General features: G+C 42.4%; 1 protein-coding gene across 5 annotated transcripts in view; it reads left to right on the plus strand.

Annotated features, from left to right (window-relative positions):
• The window catches only part of SPAG9 (sperm associated antigen 9), a 132,089-nt gene extending 113,429 nt beyond the window's left edge, over window positions 1-18,660 (plus strand). For 4 of the 5 annotated variants that reach the window (XM_042917270.1, XM_042917273.1, XM_042917272.1 and 1 more), the window contains 10 exons: window positions 158-283; window positions 1,549-1,629; window positions 2,585-2,652; window positions 4,853-5,001; window positions 6,297-6,468; window positions 8,348-8,461; window positions 10,108-10,146; window positions 11,092-11,268; window positions 12,993-13,142; window positions 15,075-18,660. In XM_042917270.1, the coding sequence (XP_042773204.1) occupies window positions 158-283; window positions 1,549-1,629; window positions 2,585-2,652; window positions 4,853-5,001; window positions 6,297-6,468; window positions 8,348-8,461; window positions 10,108-10,146; window positions 11,092-11,268; window positions 12,993-13,142; window positions 15,075-15,190 (1,192 nt within the window). In that variant the 3' untranslated portion in view covers window positions 15,191-18,660. The remainder of the gene's footprint in view (window positions 1-157; window positions 284-1,548; window positions 1,630-2,584; window positions 2,653-4,852; window positions 5,002-6,296; window positions 6,469-8,347; window positions 8,462-10,107; window positions 10,147-11,091; window positions 11,269-12,992; window positions 13,143-15,074) is intronic. The other variant, XM_042917271.1, reaches the window with a different exon arrangement.
• The last annotated feature ends 778 nt before the right edge of the window (window positions 18,661-19,438 follow it).

The raw sequence follows: 19,438 nt of genomic DNA on the forward strand, positions 1-19,438 counted from the left end.
ATTGAAATACTTATTATAAGCACTTAAATTTGGCTTTTCTGGAAGTCTAGTGTTTGATTTTATTTTTTCCAAGTGTTAAACTAAAATATAGAAGTGTTCAGTCCCTGGAAACTAGCTAAGCTTACTACAATCTTTTGCCTTTCCCCACCTTTCCCAGTAATGACTCAGATGCGTATAAAGATCAGATGTCAGTATTGCCAAATGAACAAGACCTGGTAAGAGAAGAAGCCCAGAAAATGAGTAGCCTTTTACCAACTATGTGGCTTGGAGCTCAGAACGGCTGGTAGGTGCTGGCTCTTTTAATATTGAAGTATCTTTAGTTTTTGACTCTTGCTTTTGGAATCAGAAGATAAGTAAGTAAAATGTGGTACGTCGGCGTACAACGAAATATGCAGAGAACTCAAGTACATGCAGATTTTGCGATGATGTTCCAGCTACCTCATAAACTGGACTTGCGCTGCGTATGAATGGTAAATCATATAGTTCTTTGTCATAGAATGTTCTCTTTATATAATTCTCTTGGAGGAAGAGGTAAATAAAACTTTAAAATCTGGGTGATCCAGAAATAGAAGATCCTGGACAGCACAGAGACAGAATTATTGATGCACAGAAGGTTTATATAGCTAGAGTGTATTCAAGAAATACCAGTGATTAAACGAATCTTTTTGGCTGGGGGAAGGGCCAGTTCCAAACATAACCACTTGGTAGAGTTACTACGAAAACCAGGACAGATCCCTGTCTCAAAGCCTAGGAGATAACTAACATTACATAGCTTATTCACATTCTAGTGCTGTGCGGAGATTCAGAAAATTGTGCTTGCCTGCAGGTCAAGCAAGGTCACTAGTGCGTCTTTTCCATAGGGGTCTAATACTACAAGATGGAGGGACAGCAAACTTTTCTATGAAGGATCAGATAAGAAATACGTTAGGCTTTGTGGCCATATAATCTCTGTAGCAACTTCTCAACTCCACTGTGGTGGCACAGAAACAGCCATGGCCGTGACCGTGCATAAGTAGATGAGTGTGGCTGTGTTTCAGTTACACTTCACGGACGCTGAAGGTTGAGTTTCACATGTCTCAGATGTCATAAAATACTCTTTTGATTTTTTTTTTCCCCAACTGTTTAAAATGTAAAGACCATTTTTATCTTGCACACTGTACTGAGGCAGATGAAGGGCTAGATTTGGCCTGCGGGGCATAGCTTGCCACTCTCTGATGTAATAAACCAGACTGTTATCAGACAGTTATAGTTCCGTGTGGTAGAAAAGTAAGGTAATTTTTTAAAAAGGAGGTTAGCCAAGGATCCTGAAGTATGTTGTAACCTGAAACTAACCAATCATGTGTTATTCTAGTTCTGGCTTTTCATTCTTCTGTGTTTCTGTTTGCTCAAGCAGCTGATTTCTCTGCATTAGACTCTTGCTGTTTGTTATTTCCTAAGATTTTTGTGGTAATTCTTCTTTCCTCCTAAAGGGACTTTGTGGTCATTGTGAGATGTAAGCAGCGACTTGATGTTCTCTGTGCCTTACCAGTCTTGATTTTGCTCTTGCAGTCTGTATGTGCACTCTTCTGTAGCCCAGTGGAGAGGATGCCTCCATTCCATTAAACTTAAAGATTCGATTCTCAGTATTGTGTAAGTTTTATTTTAGAAATTCTTCCTTGTACAAATATGTATTTTGATATAAACTATCTTTTAAGACTATTAAAGCTGACATGTGCTTCACGATTAAGTCAGTATCCAGATTTTTTTTTAAACCCTCTTCATGGAGTCAGAGAAGACGAATGAGATTCAGACTCTTACTAGAAAGTAAAATAGTCCTTTTTTTTTTTTTTTTTAATGTTTATTCATTTTTGAAAGACAGAGAGAGACGGAGCACAATCGGGGTGGGGCAGAGAGAGAGGCGGACACAGAATCTGAAGCAGGGTCCAGGCTCTGAGCTGTCAGCACAGAGCCTGACGTGGGGCTCAAACTCACAAACTGCGAGATCATGACCTGAGCCAAAGTCAGATGCTCAACCAACTGAGCCACCCAGGTGCCCCGAAAGTAAAATAGTTCTTAAGTAGAGCTTTAAGTGAAACTTGCCAGGTTGATTCCTCACCATAGTGTGAGCTCTTTAGTACTCTGGAACCTATTTATGTTTGTTTTAGGATACTTTTTATACTTTGTACTTTGTGAATATGTTGATTGGGGCACTGATTCACTAGCCTGTTTCCATATGTTGACTATCAAAAACTCCAAAGTCCACTCAAGGAGTCTGTCTCTGGTCTGTGGACCTTTTGCAGTGAGAAAAGCTTGGGCCAGAAAGTAAAACCACCGAGTCACCACACAGGCTGTTTATTTAGTTCAGCTGACATTTTCATAGCAAGACTTTCTCAATCTGTTGGTCTCGGGGTTGTGAGTTTGAGCCCCACGTTGGGTGTAGAAATTACTTAAAAATAGAAAAGAGTGTATTATTTGGGTTCTGGTGTAAGCTCCTTGTCTATCATGGGTTGGCCCTCTGAGAGCCTCTGAACTACTAGCTCAGTAGCATGTGGCACCTCCCACATTCCCACACGGAGCGCTCTGAAACCCCGTTTCCTGTTCGCAGACATGTGAAAGGGATTGTGTTAGTGGCCCTGGCTGACGGCACCCTCGCAATCTTTCACAGAGGAGCTGGTGAGTTGTTACGAATATAGAGTGTGCACTAATCTGTTGCTTTGCAAAAGCATTTTCTAGCAGATTAGCTCTGTTTTAAAGAAATGATACTTAATAGGAGAAAGAGTAAGGGTTTAAACTGAGTGCTAACAGTGTATGACTTTAGTAGATATGTGCGTGCATATAGTTTATCGTTTCAAGGTGCTCTTGCATAATGTGATATGGAGGCACCTGTTTCTCGTTAGTATACTTAATTAGGAGAAGTTTAGGGAGAGGAAATGCTTTCTCTTTTTCAATATTTTAAAAACTAATTTACGACCACTTAGATTTGGAAAGTTTTTAAGTTTTTAATTGGATATGGTGTAATCATTTTCATGTCATGTTATTTATATCCTTCCTCTTTTTACAACCAGTATATCTGTCATCAGCAGACAGGGGCTGGTGGAGGTCCAGAAACCTGCCTTAAGTTAAAGAAAATAGGGAATTGAGCCTGCGATACTTCCTGACTCCTTGGTACATGTATCAGCCAAAATGATCATTCATTTTCTAGGTAGAAATTAGATTGCTAGAGCAGGAGAATATTCTATAAACATAGATACACTGAATTCAGATTTTAGCAGGGCTTTTCCCAAAGTCTCCTATCCTTCTGGGCTTGGGAAAATGTGGGGTAGATGATGTTTGGGTGTCTTTGTAACCGGTCCCTAGAGATTGCTGGTTAATGACTCCGTATCGTCAGAGAGTGAGGGCGCTCAGTTTTACGTTGCTCCGACCCTTGTAGACTTTGTGTGAGCTTAATCCTCACAGCAACTTCTGAGGAGGGTCCTGTTGTCATCCTCATAGGTGAGGAAAGTGGAGGCACAGAGGCTTTTATTCACGCCACAGTCAGCTAATAAGTACGAAGGCTTAGAAAAAATGTGGTAGTAAATGTTTTGGCAAGCTGAATCCAAAATTATAGTAAGAAAACAGACAAAATACATGTAATATGTTTACATACAAAGTTCTGCATTGGGGTTCAGAAGAGTAAAAAGGGGGGCAACATGTCTGAAGAATGAAAAGTACCTAACGGTTGACCACAAGCTCAGTATGAGTTACTAAACATCTTTTTATTTTTTAAGTTTATTTATTCATTTTGAGAGAGAGAGCACAAGTGGGGGATGGGCAGAGAGAGGGAGGGAGGGAGAGAATTCCAAGCAGCCTCCAAGCTGCCAATGCAGAGCCCGATGTGGGGCTCGAACTCAAAAACCGTGAGATCAGGACCTGAGTGGAAACCAAGAGTTGGACACTTAACTGACTGAGCCACCCGGATGCCCCTGAGTTACTGAACATATTAAGCCTCGTAGAAATCCATGTGCAGGACAGGGCTGGTGATAATCCTGCCCCACTCTGGTAGACAAACAACATGTTAAAGGAACACGGACAAGGCAGAGTTAGGATGAAGGGTCTGTAAATTGGGATGTGTACAGAGCACATGGCAAGAATGATTAATTTTGAGAGGAGAAAACATAGGGCAGTAACAAAAAAGTGGGACTGGATTATTCTATTTCCATTGGGCAAAACTACAGACTAATGGGTGATTATATACAAGGAGGCAGACTTGAGCTAGTCAGGCATGGGGAATATTTTTTCCGACAATTCATAGCTTTTGCAAAATGCAACAGCTGCTTTGTGAGGCAGTATGTTTTCTTTCACTGAAGTAGTTCAAGCAAGGTCTACAAAGCAAGCTTACAGTGGTTGATTCCCATTTGTATTTCTGTCATCACTAAAATGACTATGTGCATAATTCCTAAAGTGTTAGCAACAAGTTGTCCTTAACATCTACCCAAGAAACATCAAAATGCAAGTGAGTGAGAGAGATATTATCCAAAGAATTATACTAATTCTTAGTGGAATAATATGGAATAATAATTATTCCATTCTAATTCTGAAACTATTATTATAAGCAGATAACTTCTTGCTGATTTATCCCATCACTGCTGTTGTTAGTGTGGAGATCCAGGCACCAGGTGGCTCACAGGACCAGATGACCTGTGACATCTCTTTCCCAACTTTGCAGTAGACAGAATGAGAGTCTGTCTCTGCAAAGAAAAGATAAAGTGACTACATGGTATTTTGCGGTGCTTCATCAATAAATGTATCAATTCACGCAAATAGAATGTTTCTTGTGTTAAAATTGAGGAAAAGGTGATGTGCATTAACTAATAATCCATTTCTTGTTTTAAAGATGGGCAGTGGGATTTGTCAAACTACCACCTGTTGGACCTTGGACGGCCTCACCATTCTATTCGGTGCATGACTGTGGTCCATGACAAAGTCTGGTGTGGCTATAGGAACAAAATCTATGTGGTTCAGCCAAAGGCTATGAAAATAGAGGTAAGTGAACCCATGCACGCTTCCAGTACTTACTGAATTCGTATTTTCTGAAGACGCTAAGACTCTAATTATTTTTAGATTCTTCAGAAACTGTTTTCTGAGTCTGTGTGTTTTAGGACACTTGAGTGATGATATTGGACGACACCTTAGCTTTCTGTGTTACTTCATCTCTCTTGCCACTTACGACTGTGGTGGGAAGTGGTTTGTTTTGTTTTTTTAGGAAGGAGGATGCACGCATGAATTTTTTTAATTTTTATTTTTTAATTTTAATTTTTTTTAATGTTTCTATTTATTTTTGAGAGAGAGAGAGAGACAGAGCATGAGCAGGGGAGGGACAGAGAGAGGGGGAGACACGGAATCCAAAGCGGGCTCCAGGCTCTGAGCTGTCATCACAGAGGCCGACGCAGGGCTTGAACCCACAAACCATGAGATCACGACCTGAGCCGAAGTTGGCCGCTCAGCCGACTGAGCCACCCAGGCGCCCCCACACATGAATGTTTAAATGTGTGTCTGAATATCTATGAATACATATGTGTATGATTTGGACACAGGGTTCTTGATAGGTTTAATTTTGTGTGGGTTGTTTGGGACGAGGCTTCTCCAGGCTCCGCCGCCCCACATGTATGCAGGCAGACCCCTCTCTATGTGTCCTAGACTGAGAAATAAGATTGCAGTGGGAATTTGTTGTGAAAATAAAAACCTCTCGGCATTGCTTTCTTACAAGTTTGGCCACAATACGTAAATTCATTCTAATAATTTTTAAAAAAGGAAAACAGCAGGAAAATTTTAAGGTCAAAGTCCTTATTCCTTTGTTCCCAATCCGACTCTGTTCCCTGGAAGTCCCAAAGTTAATCACTTGGTGGGTTTCTTTACCCCCAAATCCGTTTCCTCCATGCAGGTATACACACGCACAGGCAGCATTGTAGGTTCCTTTTTGTTTAATTATAAACAGGCTCTTACTTCATGCTTTGCTTTACGACGATACAAAATCCTGAGATCAAATTCAGCCTTTTTGTTGGACTTGTTACAGAGTCCGGATATGCCAGTATTCCTTTCGCAAGTTGATCCCTACACAGTGCTGAAATCTAGCACCCGTTGTTTGTTCTTTGTTTTGTTTTGTAGTCTGGAGTAAGAAAAGTGTGTATGTAAGAGTAATCATATTTATTTAGTAAATGCTATTTAGGCTCCTCTTTTAAAATATTCAGTCTGTCAGATTGTTGTGTAAATTAGCTCAGTTTTTAAACACGAACTCTTACATAATCAAAGTAACATTGTGATTGAACAATCTTTCCTAGAAATCATTTGACGCGCACCCCAGGAAGGAGAGCCAGGTGCGGCAGCTTGCGTGGGTGGGGGACGGAGTGTGGGTCTCCATTCGTTTGGATTCCACGCTCCGTCTCTATCATGCACATACTTATCAACACCTACAGGATGTGGACATTGAGCCTTATGTAAGCAAAATGTTAGGTAAGCTTCCAAAGCATTCTATCTTTATCGGTTGGAGAAAATGTTTTATTTTTAAATGGTCTCAGATGCTAGGTAGAGCCAATGGATAAGTTGCCTCAGGACTAGTGAGCCATTATCACTGGACATGCCAGGCAGATGCCCCATGTGCTCCGTGGTCCTTGACAGAAACTTGGGATCATTTTTGACTCCCCTCTGTTCCCCACACCTAATCCATCACTGGGAGCTGGTCAAGTCTGCCTCCAAAAATACCTTAAATCAGTTACTTCTTTATCTCTACCATCACATCCCTGTAGGCCAGGCTGTCTTCCTTACCCCCCTGGATATCCATGAACCTCCTAACCGGTCTCTGTGTTTCCACTCCAGTCTGTTCTCTGCGTAGTAACCAATGTGCAAAGACCACCATGACATACTTATGTAATGCCAGCCACTTCTAGAATATTCCTGCCTTTAGGTGAGGTGACGTTTTGTGACACCACCACGAAGAACTGGTCCCATGGCTTGGACCACTCTCAAGCTCACCAAGTTCTTGCCCATTTCAGGTCCCCCACGTGTGCTATTATACTGTGCCTGAGAAGTTCTTTTTGGCCCCTTTTTACTTGGCTTTCAGGTCATAGCATATATGTCACATCCAGGACAGACCTTTCCTGATCTTCTAATTTGATTTAAGGTCCTCTTCCTACTTTTTCTTCATGGGATTATCATTATTGTGGTTGCACCAATACTATTTACTATTTGATTCTTGTTCATTGTCTCTCTCCCCCAAAGACCATAAGCCCATGAAAGGCAGGGACCATCGCTGGCTTGTTCCCTGCTGTAGCCTAATTTAGCACTCTGTGATGGTTAGGAATGTCATAAACACAAGCCAGTTTCAGGGTATACTATGACTATAGGTTAAAGATCTCTAGCTTAGACTGAATGGTCGTTAAGGCTCCTTGTAACTTCTAACGCTCTGTGATCATGTTCTCGGTTCCTATAAGTAGATCCTGTGAGTGACTAAATGCTATTTGTCTTCAATGTATTATTACCTATTTATGAGTTACTCTTTCAAGTCTCAGAAAATAAGATCAGTCGTAGAAATTCCCTTCAAATGAAAAAGTACATCCCATCTCCCTACATTATGTGTCTGTGGTACCTAAAATTTCTAAACTGCTGCAGAATCGAAGTATGTAAACAAGGAAAGAATACACGTTTTGACTAAGATTGTTTTTATCTCTGCAAGGAAATTTAAGGCAAAGCAGAACTCTTACAGCTTATAAAAACAAAGGACATTTGATTTTCCAATCTAGCAAACTCTGTTTTTGTTGAGTTGTTCTTTGTTTTATTAATTTTTTTTTAAAGTTTATTTTTACTTATTCTGAGAAAGAGATATTGAGCAGGGGGAGGGGCAGAGAGAAAGGGAGACAGAATCCCAAGCAGGCTCTGCACTGTCAGCACAGAGCCCAATGTGGGGCTCAAACTCACGAACTGTTAGATGTGACCCGAGCTGAAGTCAAGAGTTGGTTGCTTAACCGACTGAGCCACCCAGGTGTCCCACTGTGTTTTGTTTTATTTTGGGTTTGGTTTCGTTTGGAGTTTGGATTTTGCAGCTCCCTAATTAAATCTTGTGTCCTACCTCCTGATCAACAGAATTTTCTTTCTGGATGGTAATTTGATGTCAGCCACTCTTCGAATTTTCTTTTTTCGTTAGCCGTGAATTATCAGACAGGTGTTGTAAAGCCCATTGAAAATGTGCTTTGATGTGCACCTTCAGGAAACATCCAACCAGCTCTGGTCGACATTCCCGTCTCTTGTGTTAATCCAGCCATTCTGTGAGGGGCTTGGAACCTAAAACATCATTTGCTCTAGTTTCTCAATAAAAATTTTCCCCCCTGCTCTACAGGTACTGGAAAACTGGGCTTCTCGTTTGTGAGGATCACAGCTCTTATGGTGTCTTGCAATCGTTTGTGGGTGGGGACAGGAAATGGTGTCATTATCTCCATCCCATTGACAGAAAGTAAGTATATTTTTAGCTGAATGCCACAGTACAGACAGAAGAGTTGCAGGAGGTAGTTGTGTCCAGAATTCAGGCAGAAGGAATGGTTTTGGCATTGGCAAATCTGTGGTAATTCAGAAAATCAAGCCGGTGACAAAGACCTAACTATTGTCCTTTCGTTACTTATACAAAACTTATAAACTGTAGCGAGTACCAGTGTCCCTGCATCAGGACCAACATTTGTAACTAAACACGTTGCATTGCAAGAAGCTCCTTTTCTCAATTCAGGAATCCCAGTCCTATTTCCTCCTTTAGAAGAAGGTTCGAGTCCGGAGTCCGGCTTTCTTCCAGTGTTAATACATCAATATCCGGAACCAGTGCCTAGAATCATTCTGGTGTTTCATCTCCAGCTGTTACTTTACTTCTACTCGGTTTATTTGAGGTTTAGAAAATGTTGTGGGAAGTTTCTAAGGTCAGCAAGCAAGCACTTATGCTGGAGACAAGCCTTCTCTCCTGTATGTGTAAATGGTGTGAACAAAATGTACATTGTATGTTTTTTAGATTATGTTTCATTATTGTTACTTTTGTGAACAAAGTATACATTGTATGTTTTTCATATTATGTTCCATTACATTGATTATTCATCCAGTGAGCATTTTTGTGTTACAGAATTCATGGGCAGGGAATGTTTTGAAAACAAGTGCCCTAAGTCCATACACAAACATCCCAGAATTTCCCTACCTTTCTTCAGGGGGCAGACAGGAGGTGTGGAAGGTGGTTTATCTGGAGCTTTTGAAGAACCTTAATTCTTTTTTGTTTTCTTTTTCTTTTTTGTTTCTTTTTACTTATTTTGAGAGAGAGAGAGATAGAGAGCAAGAGGGGGAGGGGCAGAGAGAGAGGGAGACAGAATCCCAAGCAAGCTCTGCACCATCGGCACAGAATGCAAGATCATGACCTGAGCTGAAGAGTCGGCCGCTTAACCGACTGAGCCATACACGTGCCTCTGAAGAATCTAAATTCTTAATCCCAGCAGTCTTTTCTGTAATTACTTATAAATCTACATGAGTTCATTTCAGTTCTTTGTAAAAGAGAGTTCCATTTTAGCAAAGCCATTTGAACAAGATTTCTTCTTCTTTGTTTTAAATGTGTATTTAGTTTTAGTGTTGAGAGAGAGAGTGAGCAGGGGAGGGGCAGAGAGGGGGTGGGTAACAGAGCATCTGAAGCAGGCTCTATGCTGACAGCAGCAAGCCCAATGCAGGGCTTGAACCCACGAACCATGAGATCGTGACCTGAGCTGTCAAAGTTGGACGTTCAATCAGCTGAGCCACCCAGGTGCTGCTTGAACAGGATTTCTTAAAGGAAAAGGGGAAATAATAGCATTTAGAAAGTGCTCTCTGTTAAGTTCTTCTTCTTTGAAATTGCTTTATAATTAAGAAAAGCAAAATCCCAGTAAATCAAATTGTCCTTTTTGAGCAGAGATATTCTACAGAGGCTTTGGTAAGAACTTTTCGTGTTGGTATTATACCAAGCTGGACTTTGTTAGTGTAGTCAGGAGCTTGGAGTGCCAAGCTGGCAGCTGGAAGAGAAGCCGCGAGAGTGGAGGCTCATGGTGGTGTTGTCCCCTGCCGTGCGCCTCTCCATGTCCCTTTCCTCCTCTCTCACTGTAGCCGTAATCCTCCACCAGGGACGCTTACTGGGGCTGAGGGGTAAGTGCAGATCCTGAACCCAGCTCTTCTTCCTGGCTTCTGATGGCCACTGGGAGGCTGTCCTCTGGCTCTAGATGCCCTCTTGAATGTTCTTAAATGCCATCCACTCGCAGTCACTGCATCGCAGCAGGTGTCCTGTCCGTTTTGTTTTTTAATATTTGTTACACGGCCACCAAACTACTGCTCAGCGGCTTAGTGTATTTATCATCTTTTGTTGCAGCTGAACTTTCTTTCGGACTTTGTTTTCCTTCCAGTAAAAACACGAAACATCTCTTAAAACTGTCATTAATCTCCATTGTTTACTCTTGTTACCAGCCATGTTTCTTTCATTCACTTACTGGCCCATGGAATGGGGATGTTTTGTGAGTCTGGTTGTTCTAAAATAATGCAGCAAACCATCAGTCTGGTATAAAGAAAAGCCACCTTATTGTCGTGGCTGGATCCTTTAAACACAGCTTTTTACCACCCACCACCCACCTCCCAAGAGAGATATTCTTACCACAGGGGAGAAAAATCAGAAGGTAGACTATGAAATTTTTATTGAAAAATGTACAAATTTACTTTAAACTGTGTAACTGGTTAGTCTTCTAAAATGGGGATTAAAAAAACAACAACAACATAAAATAGACATTCCTAAGATTCAAATCTGGTTTTTTTTTAAATGTTGCCTTTTTTTTTTTTAATTAATAGATATGTTTAAAAAGTAAGCTTAGTTATTGCTAGACTGGCAAAATCCCCTACTCCATTTACTGAGGTACTTAAAAATAACTAGCATGCTATATTATCTTTTTTTTCCCAGCTTTGTCTTGAGTTGGCATCGCTGCCCTTGTTTTTATCTCAACTGGCTGTAGCTTTTAGATAATATCATAAGGATTAACCAGTAACATCCTGCATTATCACTGTTTCCTAGGGGGAAATATTTGGTATTTGGTTTTTCTGTTGCAGCAAATAAAACCTCAGGAGCACCAGGAAATCGTCCTGGAAGTGTAATCCGCGTATATGGTGATGAAAACAGCGATAAAGTGACTCCGGGGACATTCATACCCTATTGTTCAATGGCACATGCCCAGCTTTGCTTCCACGGGCACCGGGACGCAGTGAAATTCTTTGTGGCAGTCCCAGGTGGGTTAGATTATTCTGTCGAGAAGTTGCATGTAATTATTTCTATCCCTTGGTCCACTACCTAGCCTAATGCTAAGTACTGGTATTACAGATAATTCCAATATATTATATGAAAAGTTCTATAATTGGAGGTTTTTTTATAATGGATAAAGCACTATAGGGATATTTGAATGAAATTGCTTTGGAATCTCTCCTCTCTCCCCCAAGACGAACTTGTTGATTTTTATGTAAGAGACTTGCTTGCTTTTGAAAAGCAGTGGTACTATTTTGTCACCGCAGGGTACCAGAAATGGTCGTGGCCTAATAAAGGAGATGGCTAGAAGGAAGCCCCTGTCATCAGAATTGTGTACAGGAAGGGATGGAGAACACACTCCAGTGCCTGTAGCACTATTGTGGCAAAGAGCAGCAGGCTAGGGGTCCCTGCCTTGCTGCTCACGTAGTTCTCTTGAGCAGGTCATTTAACCTCTGCGCCTGGTCCTCATTTCCTTTTTTTTTTAATTTTTTTTTTTTTAACGTTTATTTATTATTGAGAGACAGACATGGAGCGTGAGCAGGGGAGGGGAAGAGAGAGGGGGAGACACAGAATCTGAAGCAGGCTCCAGGCTCTGAGCTGTCAGCACAGAGCCTGATGGTAGGGGCTTGAACTCACGAACTGTGAGATCATGACCTGGGCCGAAGTCCGTCGCTTAACCGACTGAGCCACCCAGGCGCCCCCTTTTTTAAGAATTTTTTTAATGTTTATTTCTTTCTGAGAGAGAGAGAAAGACAAAGCACAAGCAGGGGATGGGCAGAGAAAGAGGGAGACACAGAATCTGAAGCAGGCTCCAGGCTCTGAGCTGTCAGCACAGAGTCCAACGTGGGGCTCGAACTCACAAACAAGGAGATCATGACCTGGGCCGAAATCAGACCTTCAACCAACTGAGCCCCCCAGGTGCTCCTCTGGTCCTCATTTCCTAAGTGGATGTGACTGATCTCTGCTCTGCTCACCTCACTTGTGGTGAAAATTAATGAAAGTGCTCTAGAACTATAAAGCACCATGTAGGTGAGAGGCGTAGTGGTGATATCCGGTGACAAATGTTCTGCCCACTGACGATACTAAACTGATGTGACTGACCACCTGCAAGCAGGACCCATGCCTGGAAGTTTTCCCCCTAGGGTTTCTGTCCCATTTCATGCTCAAAGATTCGACCTTACAACTTAAACTTTAGAGTAAATGGCACATGTACTAGTAATTTATTTGCCTAATCTAAATTACAAATAAGATGTATTTTTCTTAAATATGAGAGGAAAACCATGGATTTGAAATACATTTAAATATTAATTATGAATATCCAAACTCCTAGCACTTAAGTTGAAGACCTTTTCCAGTGTCTTACACAAATGCACATGTACCTTTTCTGGAGCCCCTCAGATCAAACGATGTAGATTGTAATACTCTGAAGCAGCCAGCTAAGGCCTGCCTGGCCATACACAGGTCTCATAATGGATTTGGATCCATTCCTGCTTTGGCGCAAAATGGCTCTACTTAGATTTTCAAATTGGGTTCTTATGACTCTTATAGGTGTTTTCTGATCATGTAGAGGCTTCTGGCATTCCCAATACTTTGGTTGTATCATAATATATTTACCTTTTTATTCAACTTTCTGAAAATATTCAGAGAAAATGAGCCTTCCCCCACCCCAGTCCGTGGTAAGTAATAGTCACTTCTTTTCTGGCACAAATAGGTCAAGTCATCAGTCCACAAAGTGGCAGTGGTGGCACAGATCTAACAGGTGACAGAGCAGGGCCATCTGCACAGGAGCCTGGCAGCCAGACGTCCTTGAAGTCTATGCTCGTCATCAGTGGAGGAGAGGGCTACATTGACTTCCGAATGGGTAAGTCGTTGGTTCTGGGAGCTCGGTTTCCACTGTGTTCTGTAACCCCGTGCTGCCAGCATGGAGCCCGACCCAGGGCTCAGACTCCCCAACCACGAGAGCATGGCCTGAGCCAAAGTCCACAATTGAACACTTAACCGGCTGAGCCACCCAGGCACCCCTAGCATAACGTTTTTAAATGTAAAAACCAGACCAGAGTTTTTACGTTCTTAGATCGTGTCTTGAGTCTTTTAAAGCATGCCCCAGCACACAGTTTGACCTTGCTGTGGGAGGAGGTGGGTAAAGGAGAGTCTGGCCTGCAGAGAAACATGCAAACCTTGAGGTGCTTTTCCGCCGTCCCTGTTCCCGTCCCTGTTCCCGGCTGATGGTAGCGATGTTTTCTTTGCCCCGCTGACGTTCCGGGGAGACACGTGACAGAACTACAGCAGGTGGGCGGTGTGTCTTGGCCCCTGAGGCCAGAAGTAGGGAGGGTTCCGCCAAAGAGCCTGTGCCGTGAGACCAGTTGTTCAGCTGGTTAGAATAGCCCTGCTCTGCTGCAGCAACACCGCTGATGCACCTTTGCTTTTGTTTTTGTTTTTTTTTTTATTTTCTTTACATGTTTGTTTATTTTTATTTTTATTTTTTAACATTTATTTATTTTTGAGACAGAGAGAGACAGAGCATGGATGGGGGAGGGTCAGAGAGAGGGAGACACAGAATCTGAAACAGGCTCCAGGCTCTGAGCTGTCAGCACAGAGCCCGACGCGGGGCTCGAACTCACGGGCCGCGAGATCATGACCTGAGCTGAAGTCGGCCGCTCAACCGACTGAGCCACCCAGGCGCCCCAACATGTTTGTTTATTTTTGAGAGAGAGACAGAACGTGAGTAAGGGAGGGGCAGAGAAGGAGGGAGACACAGAATCGGAAGCGGGCTCTAGGCCCTCAGCTGTCAGCTCAGAGCCTGACTCGGGGCTTCAACTCAGAAACCGTGAGATCATGACCTGAGCTGAAGTCAGGCACTTAACCGACTGAGCCCCCCAGGCGCCCCCTGATGATGCACCTTTGGAGAGAGGAGTATGGTTTGCTTGCACGGGGCCTTGGAGAGCAGTGTCTTTGATCAGGACCTCATTTCTCGAGCTCACTTAGCTATTTCTGGGAGAACCTATAGCCTGTCTGTGACTTCAGTCGCATTTCTTCATCACCACACTGTCCGCTCACTACCTGTCCTAAACTTGACAGTCATGGGTTGAAGAAGCTCAGTGTCAGGGTGCCCTGCTGGCTCAGTCGTTAGAGCGTGCGACTCTTGATCTCAGGGCTGCGAGCTCGAGCCCCATGTTGGGTGTAGAGATTGCTTAAAAATAAAATCTTAAAAACAGAAAAAAACCCAAAAACTCAGTATCTCAGTACAGTGAGTGGCGAATCTGCTGTCTCCTACTGCTAGGAGTATGTGAAACAGGCAGTTTCTGTTTCTGTGTGCTCTTATGGGTTGTCTCTGATGGGAGAGCTTTACTGTCACCGACGACAAGCAGGGGTTGTTTGGATGTAGCTAGTTTGGGTGCGTGGGCGCCATCTCCACGCTTTCACATTTATAGTCCCATTTAGTCTCACTTCTCAGTTTGAAATAAATGAGAGTAGACCCTGTCCCTTTGGATCGACAGAGGGTTGGATGGCTTTGGCTTCTTGGCTTCTCCTCATTTCTGTTAATGTCAGCGTGCAGACGTATTGGGGTGAGTTTCCAATGTAGTATAGTGAACTCACTTTTATCCTTGTGGTCTGAAAAATGAATTCGCCTTTTCAGAAGCTGGGCGAGTGAAGGTTCTGACCCAGGGTATGTGTTGTACTGTGTGCTCTGGAAGCGGAGTCAGCCGGGTTCTGTGCACACCGTTCACAGACCTGTACATGGGCTTGCGTGTTCCATGCTCCACCTAACCCGAGTCTCCTTATCGCCCCCCAGGTGATGAAGGTGGAGAATCAGAACTTCTTGGAGAGGATCTTCCACTTGAACCTTCTGTCGCCAAAGCAGAAAGGAGTCACCTGATAGTGTGGCAAGTGCTGTACGGCAATGAGTGAGCACATAGGAAACCGGTGGAGACAGGGAAGCTGTCTCTTCTGCATGGTTTATTTTCCCTTTCCCCTTAATTTAATGCTCTCTTTGTGAAATCAGTTTCACCACATAATGTGTGAGCATTTTTTTTTCCTGTTAACTTTCTATCACAAGACCTGTCCTTCCCGTAACAATACAGGAACTAGCTGTTTTACTGCACCAGTGTTCCGGGCGATTTCAGTACGTTATGAACAAATCAAAGAATGTTTACTCTCTGCAAACTGAATTCTAGGAAGCAATCCAGATGTGGTTCAGTCTGCCACAGCTGATGTCACTCACTTCGTTTGATGGGGTCACTTTTGAGCTGTCGCTAATAATGGCATCCATGGGAACACTTGATAAGTGGAACTAGACCATTTGGTACAATTATAGTCTTCCCCGTGTATTATAAAATTGACACAAACTAGTATCAGGTGGATTATCAGGAGGTCTCTAAGTGTCCCAGGGGGCTAAAAGCTAATTGTAAATTACTTTCACTTTCAAATCTGACAAATCTTGTTTATATATGGTATATAAAACCTTGTTTTCATCAGATTTGGGGGGGGTTTTATATTGAAGAAATTAAGACTACACTATTTAAATAAAAGATTCCTGTTTCTGACTTATTAGAGCTCTACAGTTTATGAGGCCTGCTCTCTGGATATTGTGATGATGATTCTTTCTGAGACTAGTCTCCCTCGTTTTCATACTGACATGTCGGAAAGGGTTATCGTTGATACGGCTCAGAAGATCGCTTCAGCAGTGGGAGGATTTGTCTTTAAGGAAATTGTGTTTTGGGTTCCTGTATCAATGGATGGTGGTGGTTGGGGAAGGTTTCTCCAGGTAAAACATTCACCTGTTCACCAGTTGTGCTGGGACTGCTCTTGCCGGTTCACAAGAGTAAAGCAGCAGCCGTGATACAGTGGCCTGTGAACTGAAGGAGGGACTTGATTAGAAACAGTATTTTCTCTGGTTCTGTGTAGAACCACAGAACAACTAGCACTTGATGTTTTGTATGTAAGTGACACCTTGAAGCTTTTGTGCCCTTTTGAGATGAAAATGCCACCAGCAAAGAGGAAGGCGATGAAGGGGAAGAAGACAAGGCCAAGATACCGTAAAGTAAGAGTTGACATGTTTATCTTTTTACTCATAACACCCATTTCAAAAGCTGAGTCCGGGTTTCACGGATTTTCTTGTTTAATAAGTTTTTAAAGACCATCACGCTGCAGTTCTCCCCCTCGCGAGCTTCTTGAAAAAATGCGTGATTTACCATTTCTTTAAGCAAAGCTAAATGGAAATTTAAGTGTTATTTTAAAAATATAAACCTGTTGAGTAAGGGCCTCCGATCCCCAGAAGGAGTGCTTGAAGGAAAAGTAAGCAAACACAGGTCTCAGACTGTGTAAGTGGTCGGAAGCACCGGGTGTTGGTTGTTTCTGAGCTGCCACGCAGAGGTATTTGTAAAAAGCGTGCCGCTGTCCTCAAGCATCTACGTGATTCAGCTAATTGATAAATACGTGGGATTTAATGAGCCGGAGGCAGCCTTTGGATCCCCTGCGCCACGATGTGTCTGTGAGCACATCGTGTACACGATGAAGCGGTGGCCACTTCAGACGGCCGGGAGAAAGGAACCCCCTTTGGCAAAAGCTGCAGTGAAAGGCTGATTTTTTTGCTCGAGATACTTAGTCACTTTTTCAAGGCACCAAAACTTAGGCCCCCTTTTCATAGCGTTCAGCTATATTTTTATTTTAAATCTGAGCCACTTTGGGCACTACCTAAAAAAATCCCCACGTCATTACAACATTTTGGGGGAGGAATTGTATAAATTCACAAAAAGGAGACACCAAAGTGTTTGGGAATTTTAATCCCAAGAAATAAACATCCCAGAGTCAGACCCCACTTGCTGTTCAGTTTGTACACGTTTGTGTGATCAAATGTAATTTAGGAAATCAGGAGTTAAAAGATGAAAAATGCGTACATGTTACAGTGGTTCTAATTGTTCTTACTGGCTTTAGTATAGGGGTGTAGCTATTTTATCTAAAGCCGTCAGATTATCTGTGGCCCTGTTAATTAACATCAGGGACTAGAGAGAGTACAGAAATGGTTGTACAATTTGTTTTAAGGGCTTGTCCTTATATAATTGTAATATCGTTTAAGTATCTTCTGCAGATCACTTTACTCCCCTTCCCCTCCCTTTCCCCAACAATAGGTTTATATTCTTGTAACGTTCACTTTGGTCAAGGTGGTAACATTCACTTTGGTAAGAACCAAAATGTAAGCCTCTTGCGAGCAGCGAAGCGTTGGTGCACACTGCCTATAGCTTCCAACTCGAGGGTAGAGAAGAGGCTTGAATACCTCGGGTTGGTCTCTCCATGTAAAAAATACATGTATTGCCCCTGTTGGAAGAAATAAGGGATACCCGAGAATTTTCTCATTTTGTTATGCGCGGGTCATGTATGAGGTTGAACCATGTGAAGTTGCCGACGCTCGACCATTGCTAATCTACACAAATGTCAGTATCACATACCCCAACCCGATGCTTACTATGAAATGCAGGTTAAAATCCCTGGGAGGCAAAGGGAGAATGTTCTTGAAGAACTACACCATTTTGAGAGTGTTTGTCTCCAACCTGTGTGGATCTACATTTTTTAAACAGGAAGGGATATCTTAATAGATGCAGCTTGTTGAGAGTGTAAAACATTTTGAGCACAAAGTATGCAGCACATAACTTTTCAAATGAAGTGTGTTTGCATAGAAAAGATGAAAATACATTCTCTCAGTTGCTGTATTGTTCATTTCTTGTAAAGGTCTTACTACATTTGAGAATAGACCCTTTAACATAGGCTGCCTTAGTAACAAAACAAAGCAAAACAATTGTCTCATAATATTAACTGTCCTAAAGAATGTGCGTCTTTCTTGCAAATGCTGTGGAACTGAATATTTATTTCCTTGTGAGTATTATGACCGTTACCAAAGGACTCCACCAGATTTAGGGCTCTTCTTAATTGATCATGTTGAGAAAGGGACTCGTTTGGCCCCCGTTTGTAACATGGGAAGAGTAGAGAAGAGAGAATTAAATGTGGAAATCATCAGTGCTTTTCTAACAGGGTGACGCTGTTTTGTAACACTAAATGTCTTCTTCTTTCTCTTAAAAAATTAAGTTTTTATTATTAATTTTGTCGTACATTTCTCAATATATTTGAATATATTTTAACCATTTTATGTTCTGAATTTGTTTTTTTGTCCTAGACATTTTATCCAGACTTTTACTGGCCTCTATAATCTGAGAAATGGGTTCTAGAGTGTCCCACTTGTTGTCTCTTAGAGGCTGAGGCTTCATTTCTATGAGCAAAAAGCTCACTTAGCAATGTAGTTATTTCGGTATTTATTTCTATTATGGAATCCCTGGGGTTCGGAATGTAACTTTGTACATGAAATATATATAAATATGTATATGAAACACGTATGAGGTCCAGTGTATTTTGTTTTGTTTTTGCCTTTCCTAGGGGTCTGGACTTGGTTTTTATTCAACAGTCTAATCATCTCCCCCCATCACACAGGGCATTTCTGAGGGTGAGGACTGTCACCCTTTGACACTGACTGAAGGTGAGCAGTGGGGAATGCAGGAAGAACATGTCTGCTCGGCTCACATGTTCAAATGAGATGTGAGTAATAGACAATAGGGCTTTCTAGAAATGTGGGCGTGCTGAGTAACAACCCACGCATGATACAAGGCATACCATTTGCCAGGTTGACTCAGTAACGAGAGGCAGGCTGTAATGTAGATGTTAATAATACAGTGTGCTTACTTGTGACCCATTTGCTTGGGAGAGACTCTGGAAGGAAGGATGATTATAAAACTAATCATGTGGTAGCACGATGTGAACCCACATTCAGTGCAGTGGTATTCAGTCCAATCCGGTGTATTTTGTTTACAAGAAACGCGGGGTTCTGACGTGACGGTAAAAGTAGCCCCGATCAGCATATTAACAGGACAGTTCACTCGGTGAAGGCACAGCCGTCCATCCAGTTGAGGTTGGATGCCCTAGAGTATAACTAATAGCCTGGCTCATTCCTGCTTGACAGGACCTTCCCCAACTGCCCCTCAGTCCTCCGGGGCCTGCCAAGTCATTGTTTTGGAAACTGATGAATTCTTTTCAGCCTCATTCAGACATTTTACTGAGCCAGCCAGGCTTCAGGTGAGAAGCCAGGGGAGCAGCACAGGAAAGGACACGTTC

This window comes from Panthera leo, chromosome E1 (genome assembly GCF_018350215.1).
Source record: "Panthera leo isolate Ple1 chromosome E1, P.leo_Ple1_pat1.1, whole genome shotgun sequence".
NCBI lineage: Eukaryota > Metazoa > Chordata > Mammalia > Carnivora > Felidae > Panthera > Panthera leo.